The sequence below is a fragment of the Gasterosteus aculeatus genome, chromosome 15 (assembly GCF_964276395.1).
Source record: "Gasterosteus aculeatus chromosome 15, fGasAcu3.hap1.1, whole genome shotgun sequence".
NCBI lineage: Eukaryota > Metazoa > Chordata > Actinopteri > Perciformes > Gasterosteidae > Gasterosteus > Gasterosteus aculeatus.
In genome coordinates this window covers 15,837,533-15,858,328 of record NC_135703.1, presented here as the reverse complement: position 1 = coordinate 15,858,328, position 20,796 = coordinate 15,837,533, and the positions used below count along the sequence as shown (strand labels likewise).

Here is a 20,796-nt window from a genome sequence, read left to right as displayed (position 1 = left end):
CCACTGTTGGATGTGATATAGACATAGGATTGTAGCGCATACGTGTGTTAGTGGTTGAGTGGACTTGTTCGGGGGCTTGTTTTCCTAAAGTGTGCGTTTCTTTGCAGCCGATCAGCTGTCGCTGGTCGGCATGCTGAACGCCACTATGAAACTGACCCGCCTGGCGAGGAAACACGGCGTCAGGATCGCACCGGGTTTTTCGTGCTCGGTGGAGGAATGCGGCTTGGCCGTGGGGAGAGTGGTCCGCCGCCCGTATGAATAACGCGGTGGTGATTTTTCTAGAGAGCGTTGAGAAAGCCAACGTGGTGGTAGAGAAGGGGATCGTGGTAGACGACACGCTGGTGCCCGTCCTTCCTCTCACCACACCAGCGACCAGAGTCACGCTGTCTAACGTTCCTCCGTTTATCAGAGACGAGACGCTGATTAAGGAGCTGGAGAGGCACGGAAAGATTATGTCTCAGATCAGGAAAGTGCCTTCGGGGTGCAAATCCCCTCTCCTGAGGCATGTGGTATCACACATAAGAACACTTCGCATGATATTAAATGACAGAGACAAGGATCTCAATTTGGGTGGGTGGGGGGGCAAGAGGAGACAGGGGTGGCCAGCCAGGTGAGCATAGAAGGAGCTGAGGAGGGTCAGGCGAGGAGTCAGGGGAGTGCTGGAGGAGAGGAGGAGACAGGTACGGTGATGGAAAGCGACATAGACATGGAGGGAGATGAAGGAGCACTCAAAATCCCTCGCCGGAAAAGGAAAACGAAGAGTAAAAATGGGAGCTCACAGGCGAAGAAAGGAGCTGCAAACATGAGGAAAGGGAGCGAAGAAGCAAGGTCTGGGTCTGACATGGAGGTAGACTGTGCTGACAGTCAGTCCTCTGACTTCAAGGCTGGTAGTCAGAGTAGCGCCAGAAAATACAGTGTGAGGAAGATTAAAGTGTTTCTACAAAAAACGAAAAACATGAAGGGAGTTAAGGTAGAGGATTACTTCTCCGATGAAGAGAGGTTCGCTAAGTTTGTTCGGATGCATATGAGCAGTGAGGATAGAGGAGGCCTAATAAATCAGGAAGTATACCGGCTGAGGAAAATAGTACAGAAAATCAATAATGATCTCAATGTTGATGAAGAAGTCACTGATGAATGATGCAGAATGGAAGCGCAACGGCAGCTCGAAGATCTTCCATCCATCCATCCATTGTCAAACCGCTTATCCTGCACACAGGGTTGCGGGGGGGCTGGAGTCCATCCCAGCCAACTTCGGGCGATAGACTGGACTGGTCGCCAGCCAATCGCAGGGCTACACAGAGACATACAACCATTCACACTCACACATCTACGGGCAATTTAAAGTCCCCAATTAACCTGATCCCCAGAGCATGTCTTTGGACTGTGGGAGAAAGCCGGAGAACCCGGAGAGAACCCACGCAGACACGGGGAGAACATGCAGACTCCACACAGAAAGGCCACTGGGCAGAATCGAACCCAGGACCTTCTTGCTGTGAGGCAACAGTGCTAACCACCACGCCACCGTGCCGCCCTATAGCTCGAAGATCTTGCTATGTTTATTTTTTATCTCAATAATCATGAGCCACATCAACATTAGCACATTAAACATCAACGGGGCCAGGGATGCAATGAAAAGGTCCTTGCTGTATCAGTTGATGAAAGTTAAAGACATCGATGTCTTGTTCTTACAAGAAACGCACAGCGACAAGTCCAATGAGACAGACTGGAAAAGGGAAAGGGGGGCGACATTGTGCTTAGTCACAACACCACAACCAGTGGGGGGGTGGGTGTCCTCTTTTCAAAAACCTTGATGCCACAGTCAATGGAGGTAAAGCATGTGGTGGAGGGAAGACTGTTGGTGGTGAAACGTTTGAACACATTACCTGCGTTTTTGTGAATGTCTATGCTCCTGTTTCAGGACCTGATCGAGTGTTTTTTTTACATGCTTTAAGCACTGTTTTGGGCAGTGTGAGTGATGAAGCGTTTCTATTTTTAGGAGGGGATTTTAACTCCACGGAAAATGATCTTTTAGACAGGAACCACATAGAGCCTCATGGTCCGTCACAGCGAGCTCTGAAGCAGCTGATAGTAGAACACGAGGTCGTGGATGTGTGGAGGCGTTTGAACGGGAACGAGAGGCAGTATACTTGGGCCCACTCCAGAGGGAGTGTCATTTCCTTAGCCAGGCTGGACAGGTTTTATTGTTTTAGACACCATTTTAACATCTACAAAGTGTGCAGGATGGTGCCTGTGGGTTTTACTGATCACGCCCTGTTTTTTTGCAAAGTTTTTATAAATAACTGCAAAGCATACTGGACAAGAGTGCTTACTGGCATTTCAACAAAGCTCTCTTAGAGGATACACTTTTTAAGGACGTGTTTAAGGACGTGTTTAAGCGGTGGAACCTCGGACAGCGAGGAAGACATGGAAGAGGGGGGGATGGACTTTAAGGCCCCCCGCCTGAAGAGGAAGACGAGGGCCAACAGGGGAGGCTCTCGGGCAAAGAGGGGGGGGGGCGCAGAGGGAAGGTGGGAGGTGGGGAGTCAGAGTCCTCTTCAGGGTGGGCCTCTGACAACAGCGTCTCCTCAGGTGGGACGGTCACCAGCAGGCACGGGGTGGGGCAGATAAAATCGTTCCTGCTGGCCACCAAGAATCAGAGAGGAGTGGATCTGGAGGACTTCTCCGACTTGGAGAAGTTTGCTCGCTCCGTTCAACATGGCTGCACGAAGAAGGGTGCTACAGAATACACTCAGCGGGAGGTCTTCCGACTACGGAAGATCAACCTCAAGATCACCAGGGAAGGAGGAAATGGGACTGAGTGAGGCGTCTGACCGGCGGAGGAGGATCCTGAGGGGGAAGACGGGCCAGTGTCTAATTACTGTAATTGTTTTTTATGTAAAAGAAAGGTTTTCTAAAAATCAAAAAAAATCTCTCTCTCTCTCTCATTCACTCAGAGAGAGAAGGGTCTTATGTCCGATAGTCACGTACAGACAAACTCGAATGCTTCCCCACAATTGTTAAAGCCCCACTATCCGTTTGATGTATTGATTGCTGGAATTGACTTTGTTGATATTGTTGTGTTCAAAAATGAAGAAACGCCGGAAGGACAGAGGTCATCGCAGATCAAAAAGTTAAAATCAAATGTATTTAATAAAGGAGATGGCGTTGCGGTAAAAAGAACATCTCAGCTGAGGAGCCGCTGGTCTCAGCAACCAACAGGCCCCAGGGCCGTCCTTTTGACCATCCCTAGTGCCCGTCTGTCGCCTCCACCAGCGAACTCGAGAACAATGGTTCCTACAGGTATTTATAACAATGTTTAAAGGTGTGAAAGTTAGTGTCCACACCTCTGGCAGTGGTCTTCTGGTGAGTTCAATGTAACTCGGATTTCGAATGATCCTTAGTCAATATCAGTTGTTGTGCAAATATTACATGCATGCATTCCAGTTGATTACATTACATCAAATACAATCATAACTGCATTGGTATTATTCTATTACAGTTGCAGAATTACAGTGGTTTTACAATATTGTCATTACTTTATTGATTACAGTTTCAGAATCATGGCTGTATTCTGGTGTACACTATATGCATTTTTATTAATTTTATGAACCGGGTCGTATATTTGTTTCTAATATCCTACAATATCCAAAGGACATCTTCAAGCAACATTCAAATAGAATTGTATTCACTACCTCCTCAATCATCTCACAGATTAAATATGTGTAGAATTACTCAACAGATCTTTACACTGATACAGAGTTATTCAATAATGGATAAAACTCAATGCGGCAGAACCAGAGAGATTTATTTTTTTACATTCTGCTTCATTCCCACAAACACCCAAAATCAGATACAATAAGTTCTTAGAGAAATCAGTCATAAATCAGTTGTGTGACTTTCTACATAACAATGGTTTGTTCAAGTCAGGATTTTGAGTGCATCATTGCACAGAAACTGCACTGGAGAAAATTACAAATGATCTTACTTGCATCAGACCAACCCTTTTGTTACATTTTCTGCAGTACAAGTGTATTCATTTCGATGCGTTAAGTACATTTATCTGAACACTGTTTATTGCAACGTGATCTCCAAAACCTGTTCGTAAAACACACGACTAACTGGCGTACATACTAACTGGCGTGGTTAACCACGCCCCTTGAGTGAACGTCTCTCCGCCATGTTGGATTCTTGAGTGAACGCCTCTCCGCCATGTTGGATTTTTTGAGGGGGTTAGGGTTAGTATTGTATTCTTACAATTTAACATTGATTTCTCGTTAAAAATGCAATCATAACAGGTTTATTTTACATCGTTAGACTTTACGAAGTGTGTTTACGGGGTGCAGGTCCGTCCCCATTCACTTTGAATAGGGTGACATCATCAGTTGCCAGTCCGTATTTATTTAGTATGTATCACTACGATCTTCAAGATTTTCGTATACATTTTTACGAACAGGTTTTGAAGTTATATTCCTTATAATTTCCTGTGCGGTTGAATTGGTTACGCTCATTGTTACTGGTGGTAACCCCACAACTAATAACAAAAATTACATTGAATGAGCGTATTGAAAAAATTAGCCCAATTGGAGTCTGATTTAATGTCAATCGTAAGGATTTTATTGCAGTGCCGTCACTTGGAATTTGAGATTTTGCATTGTAATATTGTTTTTACAATTTACTTTTACTTAAGTAAAATACCTTAGTTCTGCTTTGACCATTGGCATTACACTTAAAATCATTAAATTAAATATCAAAGGAAAAGTGATAATGCGGTGAAGAGGACCCAAATCCGTCCGCTGCTTATCAGACAAGATTTAGATTTAGATGTACCCTGTTGTCCAAGGGAAGCTCCATAGCTGTTTCTGGCTCACGAGACCAAGATATTGAGGATGCTTATTGGATGTGTTTTATGTCTTTCTGTTGCTGCCTCCGACTGCATCACCCAGCCCTCATTCTTTGATCATTGTGTTGTTTCTTTGAGGACTGCTAGCTGATCTCCAGCAGATTTGTGTTGATATGGTAGCATATGTAGGAGAAGTATTCATGCTGACAGAGTTCTGGGATGTCACAGCTTGCCTGCTTGGCAGAAGGAGACAGAGAAACACAGAAAACACAGGTTGAACCAGTTAAAAACCAACATTGTATTGCAGCGCTGTTTGTCCGTGCACCATTCTGATCAAGGTCTTTATCCAGGCTCTATGTCTTCTGTGGACAACCTCCAATGGGAGCGAACCTCAGATTAACATGCACCATAGTTATCTTGGCCTTATTTTTTGTGCAGGAATGAGCCTGCAGTAGCATTTCACCTTTCATTGTGGTCTGCCAAGGCCATGGATGACTTTGTGTGCAACGGGTGACATTTCAAGTATGCTGAACAGTAGATGGTTGATGGTGCTTTCCTTCCACTTTCCAGTGGTGGATTCAAGTTCTACAGAATTACAGAAAAATCCCGACCGTTTCACAGAAACACGGGTGACCGTTAATTGGTGACGCTCAGCTACATGCGTCCGATGGCAAACTTTGAAGTGATAAGAGAAGCTGGCCTCTTACATGTGCCTTGCTGGTGGAAGCAGTGGGCTCCAGGTGTATAAACAGTGAGGCGAGTTCCTCTTTCAGCTTTTTCGAACGCTTCTTGTCGGTGTGCAGCACAAGAGCTTGGTAGCTCACGGGTATTCCATACCTAGCAGGACACAACTTGTGAGTCTACTCACAAAGCAAACGAATCATATGCCACATTTGAGAGGAAACCACTTGGACTGACCTGAGGACTGATTCCACAAACACCCTCAGTGCTTTCAAGTGAATCCATGCAAGAAACACCCCGCTGAAATTCACCTTCAGCCAATGAACAAAGATTCCCTATGAAAGAGGCATTGACTTTTAGAATATACAACAAACAAGCACACAAATGGAAAAAACTCATACAACAATCGGACTCACGTATTGCTCCTTCTTGTGGACGATGTGCTGCATCGTCTCCTGCTGCTCCTTCGCCTCCACATCAAAGCTGTACTCATGCACGTTGAAGCTGTGTGGATCATAGGCTACACTATGATAATTGACACCTGCAACATAACTTTGACTTAGTGGGCAATTTTCCGTGAATCCGGCCCCGCTTACTTGCTCTCCTGGGCTTTGACTTTGAATTCACACACGGACCTTTTGAACAGTATGACGGAGAAAATGCCTCCCTCTCCGTCCTGGTGAAGCTTCCTGATGGTCACACAAAATACAGAACATTTGAGCGCCATGTGTCAACATGCAGCAAAAGATCACAGGGAAAGTAAGGCAACAGTGTGACGCACTGGAGTCTGCACTGGGATTAAAAACTAGATATTGTGCATTGTGAAGCTGAAATAGTGTTAAATAGAAGCTTAAATAAGTGTTTAAAACTTGAGGACATCGATGCTAACATGCTTGTTTAATACTTTGGTGTCTAATGACATTGCCATCTGTGGTTCAGCTCCAATCAGCAAAATTGGCAAGCGAACAAACTAAACTAAGCAGTAGCGCCAAGATTTAAAAGTGGCAAACATTAGCATTGTCTTCTTAGCATTCTGACATCTCTGTCTTGTTGTTTCGGGGCCAGTGTGGAGCATTCTGGGGGATCTATAAGGGAATATAATAGTCACAGCTATGGCTAATGTTCTTAGTCTTAGGAGGTATAACCTCCTAAGACTAAGAACATTAGCTTAGGATAAGCCCTTCAGAATTGTTGGCGTTTTCATTAGACTTGGTAAATTCACTAAAAAAAGGCAATCTTTCAGCTAGCATGTCGTTAACCATTGGAAACTAGTACCGGTAAGTATTATACAGTCATTGTTTTTGTCACTTAGATGTTTACTGAAGTGGTTATTTTAAACCTAATGATGATCTATTTTCTAAAGTTAAATAGGTGTCCTGTGAAAAGGCCCCAGTAGCAGAAACTGACACTTAGGCTTTTGTAGGAAAACGCACAAAAAAGGAGAGAATTTTATTTTATTAAGTTAAATATTTCTGTGTTCAATTGCTATGGGCAATGTGAGTTTTGGCTGCAATGACAGAACTCCCATGATGTCATAAGTTGCAGTAGGTGTAAGCACTAATATTAATACTTGTATATGTTACATTTCACTCTTTCACTGTTATTTGTGTATTATGCCCAATAAAGAGGTTTAGTGTTGTCATGTATATCTTTTCAAAGGACACTGACACAAACCAATATTTATGGAAACGTTAACCTTATGTGGACATACAGTCTCTTCTCTGTTTTTTGACTTTGTGTTTTTACAATCTGAAAACTGTGGCAAATTGTGGGTTGACAGCTCTCATAGTTCTCTAATGTCAGTCTACAAAGTGCTTCATCGTCTTGTACGGTGTAATCAGGTTTCATAAATCATTGAAATATCTAAAAGTTTGATTGAATACTTACGTTCCCATGCCCCCCCCCCCCCCTCCCAGCCGCACAGACTCTTTCTGCTGGTAGTTGAACACCTGTACCTAGCCTGACCTTTTGGATGCTGAATAACAGGCACTCTGAGCTTTGCTTGAGCACTTCTACAAGAATCAAGTGGACCGCTCACCTGCTGGACCGTGGAACCACAAACTCCGAGAAAGACTCATAGGTCCTCTCCCACTGCAGGAATCTCCTTCTGTGAGATAAAAACACACACACGCAAACATTCGCTAACCACCATCAAATTCCGTTAGGATAACCTTCAGTGTGTCGCCCACCTGCTCACCACGACCAGTAGAGTTGTGAGGTACTCTGAAACCACCAGATCTTCCCTCTTCACTATGTCATTCAGACTGCGACTTTGCAAATCCCCCCTGTAAACACACACTGTCCAGTTGATCAGTTCACACTTGAAACGTTAAAGGTCTTTTATAATCAATGCATCACTCACTTCAGTCTGCGCTCCAGGGTGGTTTTAACAATATTGTACGCCGCCGCATGAGATTTTAACTCCTCCTCCATCTGGGACACCTCCTGACACATGAACATAAGGGGGACCACGTTGTTACCTGAAAACTGGTGTGAGAACTCATGCTATGTTGTTCTCACACCAGTAGTGTAGAGCAAAGATATGACTCACATCACATTCATTTACCCTTGTGATGTCATTAGGGTTATTGATTGATGTTTGAGACAACCAAATTCTAAAAGATGATAACTCCTGTTTTACAAACTGATCCACTGTGTGGATTGTTTAGGATGTCGGCATTTTTAAAAAGGTTTGGCTCTGATTAGATTTAAGCCATTTTTTTTTAAAACACAGTGAAATGGTCCAGCATTTTCATATTTGTAATCCTGCAGACCTGTGTTAATTGTCCAAGTTAAATCCTTTTTATTTATATAGCCCAATATCACAAAAAGGAGACACCCACCTAGAAAAATGTCAATCTTTTTTTTATATGCTGAATATTTAACAGTGCTGCAGAAATGCGTAGCGCTTTAGTCTTTTCCACTTCCTGTTCTCTAAAAGTTGAGTTCTTCAATTTGCTTTTGGTTAAGCTAAATCGATTTTAATGATTTGTTTATATGGCAAGAAAAAACATGCTTTTACTTGAAAAAGACAGTTGCTAAAATGTAGCTAAATGAAACAACAGAACTTCATTCCACCAAACACTCCACCTTCACAGAAATTTGTGTGTGTACTCACACTCATGAGACGACGATAAATAAAAGAGCAGAATGCATTACTTTACTTAAGCGTACTGGATCCACTCTTTCCCTTCTTACCTTTCATAATAAAAGTCTTAAAATGCAATGACAAATATCTTGAGTGTTAACCTCCTTTGAACGAGTCAGTACCTTGTTGATGATTTCTGTCAGGCTGCACAGAGGCAGAGCTGTGGGATACTTGGCTTTGTCCCACTGAAACCCTGTCACGTAGCTCATCAGGTCGACTGAGAAACACACAACAAATCACAACCAAAACCTCCCAAAAATTCGCAAATGTAATCGCACACACAACCAAACGTTAGGAGCTCCGTTGAGAAAACACACATTCAAAACTTCTGCAAGAAAGCACACTTCAGGCAAGGCACTGTACTCTAGCAGATGCAAAAGAACAATACCCGTTAGAGACTGGAGGTAAGATTTCAGGGGCGAGACGACCGCTGACTGACTCATGCCGTGGTCTGATGGGGAAATGGATCACAGGCACGGGTTAGTCAGAGTGAAGCATGTGTCTCTGGATGTGTGTTTTTACACAGGCATGCAGCTCCCAGTCTCATCCACAGCGTCCCCGTGACCTGGGGCTTCTCTGTGCGCTTAGATAGATGTATTCATCGCCAGGAGGAAATGTGTGTGTAACAGCAGCAGGTAAGGTTACATACTAAACGTATGGTATACAGTAACTGTTATATACCATGTGGAATTAAAAATACAATATAATAATATATAATAAAATAACAGAGCAGAACACATACAATTCAACTTAAGAATTAATTAGAAATAATGTATGTGTGTACATAGGTACAGTGTATTTGAATAGCTATTTGTATCTACATTTATATATACATATATTATAGGTACTTGATGCGTTTCTATGAGATGAACCCCCTCAGCTGATGTGTTTGTGTGTGACTCACCTCCATTGGCTAAGGTGCTTTCCTGCACTTTGTCAGCAGTGTGCTCCATCACCTCCTTCATACACTGAAGGGTTTTTTTAATCACACTGACCAACAGGAAAGAAATGCCGTTACTACAGAGGCTATCTTGTCACTTTTATATTCAGATATGAGTTCAATCATCTTCAACCAAGGATTTGTTTATCCAAATAAGGACCTCCAGTTGAGGAGAGTTCCTGTATTTCTTTTTTTTTACTTTTCAGTTAGTGCGTCGAGCTTGGAGAGGTCATCTGACACGCTGAACAGACTGTCCAGTATTCCCACCTGGGTTCACAGCAGAAACAGTACAGGCAGTGTTAGTGTGCCCGATTTGTCGTGGATTTCATATAGAGAGCACATTAGCTTCTAAGATTCAGCCTCACATGTTCACATTTAAAACCAAAATTCCCGGTACTTTAAACCCTTTTTTTAAAGGGGACGTATCCTCAAAAACTAATCTTGAGTCTCTCCTCCCACGCCACACGGAGGGGGAATACTATAGTATATTCAAATGGATAGTTGGAGAAAAAGAATGTGTTTTTTATTACAATAAAGCGTGTGAAAATGTTTGAGTAGAAACACGAGAATGTTCCTGAAAATTAAGCGCAATATTCCCCCTTTGAGATTCCTGGCAGACAAGGTGAACGTGGATCAGGTGAAATGGGTCAGATGGAAATTTTGCCTCAAACTGTAGGGAGCAACCTGAGCCTTCATCTCTTCACCAGAGAAGGACACCAAACACCGTCCTCCTCCTCAACTGCACTGCAGTGCACCCCAATAAACAGAGCTAGCACTCACATACAACTCGACTCGCTCTGTATTCTTTACCCTGCTCCTCTCACAGCCCAAGAACGGAGACCCTTTTCCCATCCAGTCTTTATGGACATGTTGTATCTGTATCCTCAGGCTCTTCATAAGAACAGACAACACACTGCCTCACCTTGAGATCTGGAATAGAGAACTTGAAGCATGAGGCCCGGTTGTTTTTGGCAAGGATGCGCTTGAGTTTGTCCACATTGGTTAAACTGGTCTTGTCCAGAGGGACGGAAACCAACCATAACTCCGTCATGACTTCCACCGACTCTCAAAGAGATATTCCAGTCAAAATCTTCCCCACAAGAGCCGGCGTTTGGCATCAAACGACTGTGACCCATAGCAAACAAACATTCAGTGCATCATCATAAGCTGACTTTGTAAAACTACATTTACATTTTCTTGATTTCATACTCTTCCTGTTTCCAGAAGACATTCTGGATCATATTAACAGTTGTTATGTCGGTACTACTTGAAGTCAATTAAAAGAAAATACAAAATGAAAAGAAGCAAGCTTTCAAAGCCGCAACTCTTACCGTCTGGTCTTTTTCACGATCGTGCTGTGCCGGCTCCACTGTGTTGTGGTGTTGGAAAGTGTGAGCAGCCGCTCCACCTGAGACATACTGAGAGCCAGCCCACTATCTTCTAGGATCACATGAAACTGTTACATGACTCCAGGTGATTTGAAATAATAAGAGGCATTTTACTTTTTTTATAAATACTGTAGCATTTACACATGGAACTAGCATGAATGATGAATGAAAAAAAGGCATCATCAATAGAGCTCTGACATCACGATTCACCATGACAATAGCTAGATAAAAGGCAAAGCCTCTATTTTAAATTATAAGAAGAATGAAAATGTAAAAATAATGATAACAAATTAAGGCAATATATGGGATCTGCACATTTATCTTTTGAGAAAACAGGGAAGGAAAAGTGGGAATAAGCTATCACAATATGTTTTGTTCAGTGTTGTTATCCAATAATTCACCATTTACAACATTTTTCCTTAATGGACTTTTTTTTCTCTCTCTTAAATCATAATCACGGAGGCCCTAAATTCCTGAAAAGGGACACACAAGGTGTTGACATGCAATTAATAGACAATATAAAACTCTAACGTGTTTATTCAATTATTAATATTCACATTTGTTTTATTGTTTAGATTTATTTTGGAATATTATTTTAAACTAGAAAAGGCATTTCCTGCTGAAAATGCGTTGGAATGCAAAAAGCTGAAAGCTGCACTGAATATTTGAAAATAGCTGAAAATACAGAAAGTTGAAGGGAATTTGAATACATTTGCTGAAAAGCTGAAATGAATTTGAAATTGCTGAAAATACAGAAATGGGAGAAGCTGAAAGGAATCAATAGATTTGCTGAAAAAGCAGAAATGAAAACAGCTGAAATAAATTTGAAATATTGCAAAAAAATACAGAAATGAATATTAAAAAATTGCTGTTGATAGAGGCATAAGAATAGCTGAAATTATTTTAAAGAACTGCTGAAAATACAGGAAGTGGGGAAGCTGAATTTCAATAGATTTTCTAAAAACAGAAGTTGCAGGAGCTTAAATTTGTTTAAAATTGTTTGTAGTAATATTAGTAGTAGTATTAGTTATAATCGTGGTATTAGTAGTACTAGCAGTATGAGCAGTAATAGTAGGTTTAGTATCAATAGCAGTAGAAACAGCTGGAATACTATTAGCCATAGTAGTATTTGTAATAACATTAGTAGTAGTTTTAGTATTAATAGCAGTAGAAATACTAGTAGTATGGTTGTAGAAGTATCAGTTGTAGTACTAGAAGTACGAGTAATATTCGTAGTGGGAGACAGAATGTTTGTTATTCACACTTAAAAGTTTTTAATTAATAGGCCTCATCACAGACATTACAGTAAAAATTCCCTCCATGGGGCTTTTATTTTGAAATTATTGGATTGGGTGGGGTGGGGGGGAGTAGATAGAGGGAGGGAGGGTGAGAGGGTGAGGAAGGGAGGGGTGGTGAGGAAGAGATAGAGGGAGAGAGAGAGAGAGGAGAAATAGACAGACATACTGACTGAGAGTGATTAACAGTGAGCAGAGGTCAGGGTGGAGGGGGGAGGGGGGGCGAGTGTCTTTATTATATTGGTCTGTTGACAGAAAGCATAGCTGCGTCATGTGACTCCACTAATCAGGTCATAGGAGCAGCTGTGAGCCACAGACAGATCCTGCAGCATGTGAGTGCTCGTAACCACGACAACGGCGCACCTGTGCTCATTAACGAGCTGCTGCAAAAGACAGAGACATGGCAGCAAGTTACACAGAATCCACACCTCAAACAAATGGGAACCAGCGCAAAACTATAACAGCTATCTAAAAAATACGGCGTTTGTATGAGACCCAAGACTCTACCGAACGCGTGGATGTGTTTTTATGTCTGTCCGGTAATAAATACGGCTCCTATGGCCGTTTACAAAACGTGTACCTTGTGGATTTTTGTGAGAAATATGTCGGCAGATTTGTATTGGAGCCTATGGGGCTTTTGGCAGAGGTTGTGTCACTCAAACACACCTTGCGCCAAAACTAAAGAACTCTGGGATTCCATGAACACATTAATCCAATCAGCACAACCATACCCTCATTAATCTGAAGAAATGAAGCCTCTAGAGTGTATACTTTGGCTGCAAGGACAAAAGTTCCATACTTTTTTAACCAGATTCCTGCGATGCCCCACACTCTAGCCGTCGAGCTCTCCACTCTAGCAGACGCAATACACACTCATGTAAAAGTCAGAAACGGAGCGAAGAACTAGTGAAACATAATCAGTGATTATGAAAAAAGTACAATAGATATCAAGAAGCAGTTTTTTTCATAAAATAGTTGAGACTTGTGTCAACATTTGAAAGTTTAAATGGTGTCTGTAGCTGAAAGATTGGGGAAGCTGAAAAGTCTGAAATTTGAAGAAGTTTAAGGAGGATTTGAAAACAATTTCCATTGGAAAACCATGTTAAAATATTTATGATTATTGATTTATATAAATTCAAGCATAAGTGGTAGAAAGCTGAAAAGTCATAGCCTTAAAGCCAGAAAGGAGCTGAACATTTTAATATTTGAACGGTTTAAATAGCTGAAAATGTGAAGGAGTTGAAAGGTCGCGCGGAAGAAATAGAATAATAACTAGAAAAGGCATTTCCTGCTGAAAATGCGTTGGAATGCAAAAAGCTGAAAGCTGCACTGAATATTTGAAAATAGCTGAAAATACAGAAAGTTGAAGGGAATTTGAATACATTTGCTGAAAAGCTGAAATAAATTTGAAATTGCTGAAAATACAGAAATGGGAGAAGCTGAAAGGAATCAATAGATTTGCTGAAAAAGCAGAAATGAAAACAGCTGAAATAAATTTGAAATATTGCAAAAAATACAGAAATGAATATTAAAAAATTGCTGTTGATAGAGGCATAAGAATAGCTGAAATTATTTTAAAGAACTGCTGAAAATACAGGAAGTGGGGAAGCTGAATTTCAATAGATTTTCTAAAAACAGAAGTTGCAGGAGCTTAAATTTGTTTAAAATTGTTTGTAGTAATATTAGTAGTAGTATTAGTTATAATTGTGGTATTAGTAGTACTAGCAGTATAAGCAGTAATAGTAGGTTTAGTATCAATAGCAGTAGAAACAGCTGGAATACTATTAGCCATAGTAGTATTTGTAATAACATTAGTAGTAGTTGTAGTATTAATAGCAGTAGAAATACTAGTAGTATGGTAGTAGAAGTATCAGTTGTAGTACTAGAAGTACGAGTAATATTCGTAGTGGGAGACAGAATGTTTGTTATTCACACTAAGAAGTTTTTAATTAATAGGCCTCATCACAGACATTACAGTAAAAATTCCCTCCATGGGGCTTTTATTTTGAAATTATTGGATTGGGTGGGGTGGGGGGGATTAGATATAGGGAGGGAGGGTGAGAGGGTGAGGAAGGGAGGGGTGGTGAGGAAGAGATAGAGGGAGAGAGAGAGAGAGGAGAAATAGACAGACATACTGACTGAGAGTGATTAACAGTGAGCAGAGGTCAGGGTGGAGGGGGGAGGGGGGGCCAGTGTCTTTATCATATTGGTCTGTTGACAGAAAGCATAGCTGCGTCATGTGACTCCACTAATCAGGTCACAAGGAGCAGCTGTGAGCCACAGACAGATCCTGCAGCGTGTGAGTGCTCGTAACCACGACAACGGCGCACCTGTGCTCATTAACGAGCGGCTGCAAAAGGCAGACACAGAACAGCAAGTTACACAGAATCCACACCTCAAACAAATGGGAACCAGCGCAAAACTATAACAGCTATCTAAAAAATACGGCGTTTGTATGAGACCCAAGACTCTACCGAACGCGTGGATGTGCTTTTTATGTCTGTCCGGTAATAAATACGGCTCCTATGGCCGTTGACAGAACGTGTACCTTGTGGATTTTTGTGAGAAATATGTCGGCAGATTTGTATTGGAGCCTATGGGGCTTTTGGCAGAGGTTGTGTCACTCAAACACTCCTTGCGCCAAAACTAAAAAACTCTGGGATTCCATGAACACATTAATCCAATCAGCACAACCATACCCTCATTAATCTGAAGAAATTAAGCCTCTAGAGTGTATACTTTGGCTGCAAGGACAGAAGTTCCATACTTTTTTAACCAGATTTCTGCGCTGCCCCACACTCTAGCCTCGAGCTCTCCACTCTAGCAGACGCAATACACACTCATGTAAAAGTCAGAAACGGAGCGAAAAACTAGTGAAACATAATCAGTGATTATGAAAAAAGTACAATAGATATCAAGAAGCAGTTTTTTTCATAAAATAGTTGAGACTTGTGTGAACATTTGAGAGTTGAAATGGTGTCTGTAGCTGAAAGATTGGCGAAGCTGAAAAATCTGAAATTTGAAGAAGTTGAAGAGGATTTGAAAAGCAAACTCCATTTGAAAACCATGTTAAAATATTAATGATTATTGATTTATATAAATTCAAGCTTAAGAGCTAGAAAGCTGAACATACATAGCCCTCAAGCCAGAAAGAAGCTGAATATTTTAAAATTTGAACGGTTTAAATAGCTGAAAATGGGAAGCAGTTGAAAGGGGGCGCGGAAGAAATATAATAACTAGAAAAAGCATTTCCTGCTGAAAATGCGTTGGAATGCAAAAAGCTGAAAGCTGCACTGAATATTTAAAAATAGCTGAAAATACAGAAAGTTGAAGGGAATTTGAATACATTTGCTGAATATTTAAAAATAGCTGAAAATACAGAAAGTTGAAGGGAATTTGAGTACATTTGCTGAATATTTAAAAATAGCTGAAAATACAGAAAGTTGAAGGGAATTTGAATACATTTGCTGAAATAAAAGATATTAGAAAAGCTGAAATTAATTTGAAATAGTTGAAAATACAGAAATGGGAGAAGCTGAAAGGAATTTCAATAGATTTGCTGAAAAAGCAGAAATGAAAACAGCTGAAATAAATGTGAAATATTGCAAAACAGAAGTTGCAGGAGCTTAAATGAATTTTAAAAAGTACAGAAATAACAAAAGCTGAGATGAATAAAAAGAGGTTTAAAATTGTTTGTAGTAATGTTAGTTGTAATTTGGGTATTAGTACTAGCAGTAGAAGTCGGTTTAGTATCAATAGCAGTAGAAACAGCTGGAATACTGATACTATTAGCCATAGTAGTATTTTTAATAACATTAGTAGTAGTTGTATTAATAGCAGTAGAAATACTAGTAGTATGGTAGTAGAAGTATCAGTTGTAGTTCTACTAGAAGTACTAGTAATATTCGTAGTGGTTATAGTAGTATTTGAAAGAGCAATGCGCATTTCAACGAAACCACTTCATGGTTAAGGTACAGATAATCATTGAGGCTTTTAGTTTGTAATGATGGAATTGGGTGAGGGGGGGTTGGGAGACAGAATGTTTGTTATTCAAACTAAGAAGTTTTTAATTAATAGGCCTCATCACAAACATTACAGTAAAAATTCCCTCCATGGGGCTTTTATTTTGAAATTATTGGATTGGGTGGGGTGGGGGGGGTGTAGATAGAGGGAGGGAGGGTGAGAGGGTGAGGAAGGGAGGGGTGGTGAGGAAGAGATAGAGGGAGAGAGAGGGGAGGAGAATTAGACAGACTGACTGACTGAGAGTGATTAACAGTAAGTAGAGGTCAGGGTGGAGGGGGGAGGGGGGCGAGTGTCTTTATCATATTGGTCTGTTGACAGAAAGCATAGCTGCGTCATGTGACTCCACTAATCAGGTCATAGGAGCAGCTGTGAGTCACAGACAGATCCTGCAGCATGTGAGTGCTCGTAACCACGACAACGACGCACCTGTGATCATTAACGAGCTGCTGCAAAAGGCAGAGACATGGCAGCAAGTTACACAGAATCCACACCTCAAACAAATGAGATCCAGCGCAAAACTATAACAGCTATCTATAAAATACGGCGTTTGTAAGAGACCCAAGACTCTACCGAACGCGTGGATGTGCTTTTTATGTCTGTCCGGTAATAAATACGGCTCCTATGGCCGTTGACAGAACGTGTACCTTGTGGATTTTTGTGAGAAATATGTCGGCAGATTTGTATTGGAGCCTATGGGGCTTTTGGCAGAGGTTGTGTCACTCAAACACTCCTTGCGCCAAAACTAAAAAACTCTGGGATTCCATGAACACATTAATCCAATCAGCACAACCATACCCTCATTAATCTGAAGAAATGAAGCCTCTAGAGTGTATACTTTGGCTGCAAGGACAGAAGTTCCATACTTTTTTAACCAGATTTCTGCACTGCTTCACCCTCTAGCCGTCGAGGTCCCCCTCTAGCAGACGCAATACACACTCATGTAAAAGTCAGAAACGGAGCGAAGAACTAGTGAAACATAATCAGTGATTATGAAAAAAGTACAATAGATATCAAGAAGCAGTTTTTTTCATAAAATAGTTAAGACTTGTGTCAACATTTGAAAGTTGAAATGGTGTCTGTAGCTGAAAGATTTGCGAAGCTGAAAAATCTGAAAGTTGAAGAAGTTTAGGAGGATTTGAAGGCAAACTCCATTTGAAAACCATGTTAAAATATTAATGATTATTGATTTATATAAATTCAAGCATAAGATGTAGAAAGCTGAAAAGTCATAGCCCTCAAGCCAGAAAGGAGCTGAACATTTTAATATTTGAAGGATTTTAATAGCTGAAAATGTGAAGGAGTTGAAAGGGGGCGCGGAAGAAATAGAAGAAGTTGAAGAAATAAAGATTCGAAGAACAATACTTGGAATGCATCTCAATGCATTCCAACAACTAGAAAAAGCATTTCCTGCTGAAAATGCGTTGGAATGCAAAAAGCTGAAAGCTGCACTGAATATTTAAAAATAGCTGAAAATACAGAAAGTTGAAGGGAATTTGAATACATTTGCTGAATATTTAAAAATAGCTGAAAATACAGAAAGTTGAAGGGAATTTGAGTACATTTGCTGAATATTTAAAAATAGCTGAAAATACAGAAAGTTGAAGGGAATTTGAATACATTTGCTGAAATAAAAGATATTAGAAAAGCTGAAATTAATTTGAAATAGTTGAAAATACAGAAATGGGAGAAGCTGAAAGGAATTTCAATAGATTTGCTGAAAAAGCAGAAATGAAAACAGCTGAAATAAATGTGAAATATTGCAGAAGTTGCAGGAGCTTAAATGGATTTTAAAAAGTACAGAAATAACAAAAGCTGAGATGAATAAAAAGAGGTTTAAAATTGTTTGTAGTAATGTTAGTTGTAATTTGGGTATTAGTACTAGCAGTAGAAGTCGGTTTAGTATCAATAGCAGTAGAAACAGCTGGAATACTGATACTATTAGCCATAGTAGTATTTTTAATAACATTAGTAGTTGTAGTATTAATAGCAGTAGAAATACTAGCAGTATGGTAGTAGAAGTAATCAGTTGTAGTACTAGAAGTACTAGTAATATTTGTAGTGGTTGTAGTAGTATTTGAAAGAGCAATACGTATTTCAACGAAACCGCTTCACGGTTAAGGTACAGATAATCATTGAGGCTTTAATTTTGTAATGAAGGAATTGGGTGAGGGGGGGTTGGGAGACAGAATGTTTGTTATTCAAACTAAGAAGTTTTTAATTAATAGGCCTCATCACAAACATTACAGTAAAAATTCCCTCCATGGGGCTTTTATTTTGAAATTATTGGATTGGGTGGGGTGGGTGGGTGTAGATAGAGGGAGGGAGGGTGAGAGGGTGAGGAAGGGAGGGGTGGTGAGGAAGAGATAGATGGAGAGAGAGAGAGAGGAGAAATAGACAGACAGACTGGCTGACTGAGTGATTAACAGTGAGAAGAGGTCAGGGTGGAGGGGGGAGGGGGGGCGAGTGTCTTTATCATATTGGTCTGTTGACAGAAAGCATAGCTGCGTCATGTGACTCCACTAATCACGTCATAGGAGCAGCTGTGAGTCACAGACAGAGATACTGCAGCGTGTTTACGAGTAACCACGGCAACGGCGCACCTATTGGATTGGGTGGGGTGGGGGGGTGTAGATAGAGGGAGGGAGGGTGAGAGGGTGAGGAAGGGAATGGTGGTGAGGAAGAGATAGAGAGGGAGAGGGGAGGAGAATTAGACAGACTGACTGACTGAGAGTGATTAACAGTGAGAAGAGGTCAGGGTGGAGGGGGGAGGGGGGCGAGTGTCTTTATCATATTGGTCTGTTGACAGAAAGCATAGCTGCGTCATGTGACTCCACTAATCACGTCATAGGAGCAGCTGTGAGCCACAGACAGATCCTGCAGCGTGTGAGTGCTCGTAACCACGACAACGCCGCACCTGTGCGGCTGCAAAATGCAGAGACATGGCTGCAAGTTACACAGAATCCACACCTCAAACAAATGGGAACCAGCGCAAAACTATAACAGCTATCTAAAAAATACTACGTTTGTATGAGACCCAAGACTCTACCGAACGCGTGAATGTGTTTTTATGTCTGTCCGGTAATAAATACGGCTCCTATGGCCGTTGACAAAACGTGTACCTTGTGGATTTTTGTGAGAAATATGTCGGCAGATTTGTATTGGAGCCTATGGGGCTTTTGGCAGAGGTTGTGTCACTCAAACACTCCTTGCGCCAAAACTAAAAAACTCTGGGATTCCATGAACGCATTAATCCAATCAGCACAACCATACCCTCATTAATCTGAAGAAATGAAGCCTCTAGAGTGTATACTTTGGCTGCAAGGACAGAAGTTCCATCTTTTTTTAACCAGATTCCTGCGATGCCCCACACTCTAGCCCTGGAGCTCTCCACTCTAGCAGACGCAATACACACTCATGTAAAAGTCAGAAACGGAGCGAAGAACTAGTGAAACATAATCAGTGATTATGAAAAAAGTACAATAGATATCAAGAAGCAGTTTTTTTCATAAAATAGTTAAGACTTGTGTCAACATTTGAAAGTTTAAATGGTGTCTGTAGCTGAAAGATTTGCGAAGCTGAAAAATCTGAAAGTTGAAGAAGTTTAGGAGGATTTGAATACAAACTCCATTTGAAAACCATGTTAAAATATTAATGATTATTGATTTATATAAATTCAAGCATAAGAGGTAGAAAGCTGAAAAGTCATAGCCCTCAAGCCAGAAAGGAGCTGAACATTTTAATATTTGAACGGTTTTAATAGCTGAAAGTGTGAAGGAGTTGAAAGGTGCCGCGGAAGAAATAGAAGAAGTTGAAATAAAGATTCGAAGAACAATACTTGGAATGCATCGTTAATGCATTCCAACAATAAAGATTCGAAGAACAATACTTGGAATGCATCGTTAATGCATTCCAACAATAATAACTAGAAAAGGCATTTCCTGCTGAAAATGCGTTGGAATGCAAAAAGCTGAAAGCTGCACTGAATATTTAAAAATAGCTGAAAATACAGAAAGTTGAAGGGAATTTGAATAAATTTGCTGAAATGAAAGATATTTGAAAAGCTGAAATTAATTTGAAGTTTCTGAAAATACAGAAATGGGAGAAGCTGAAAGGAATTTCAATAGATTTGCTGAAAAAGCAGAAATGAAAACAGCTGAAATAAATGTGAAATCTTGCAAAAAATAGCTAAAATGAATTTCAAAAACGGCTGAAAATATAGAAATCCGAAAATGTACCAACAAGCCGAAAAACTGAAATGAATTTAAAAAATGCTCATGATATAGAAATGACAATGTACCAGCAAGCTCAAAGATGAAATTAAGTTCAATTTCTGAAAATATTGAAATTTCCAATGGCTTTGCTGAATAAGTGTTAATGCCAAAAAGTGAAGACCAGCACAGCAGGAAAACATAATATTTTAATTTCAAAATTGGCAGTGTGGAAGATGAAGTGCAGCATTTAACAAAGCTAAGAGTTGAAAT

General features: G+C 40.6%; 1 protein-coding gene across 1 annotated transcript; it reads right to left on the bottom strand.

Moving 5' to 3' along the window:
- Positions 1–3,136: 3,136 nt before the first annotated feature.
- On the bottom strand, positions 3,137–10,708 carry LOC120832399 (V-type proton ATPase subunit C 1-B-like). Its single transcript, XM_078090049.1, has 11 exons — positions 10,532–10,708; positions 9,809–9,876; positions 9,574–9,659; positions 8,792–8,886; positions 7,884–7,966; positions 7,711–7,806; positions 7,560–7,628; positions 5,938–6,210; positions 5,759–5,856; positions 5,548–5,677; positions 3,137–5,073 (listed from the first exon to the last, which is right to left on the bottom strand). The coding sequence occupies exons 1-8, from the start codon at positions 10,658–10,660 to the stop codon at positions 6,114–6,116; spliced, it is 723 nt and encodes a 240-aa protein (XP_077946175.1). The 5' UTR covers positions 10,661–10,708; the 3' UTR covers positions 3,137–5,073; positions 5,548–5,677; positions 5,759–5,856; positions 5,938–6,113.
- Positions 10,709–20,796: the final 10,088 nt, after the last annotated feature.

Coding starts and splice junctions, on each gene's coding strand:
- LOC120832399 (XM_078090049.1), bottom strand. CDS start 10,660: ATGACGGAGTTATGGTTGGTTTCCGTCCCTCTGGACAAGACCAGTTTA. Junction 8,887..9,573: donor AAGCACCTTAGCCAATGGAG/GTGAGTCACACA, acceptor TGTGTTTCTCAG/TCGACCTGATGAGCTACGTG. Junction 7,967..8,791: donor TGACAGAAATCATCAACAAG/GTACTGACTCGT, acceptor TTCATGTGTCAG/GAGGTGTCCCAGATGGAGGA.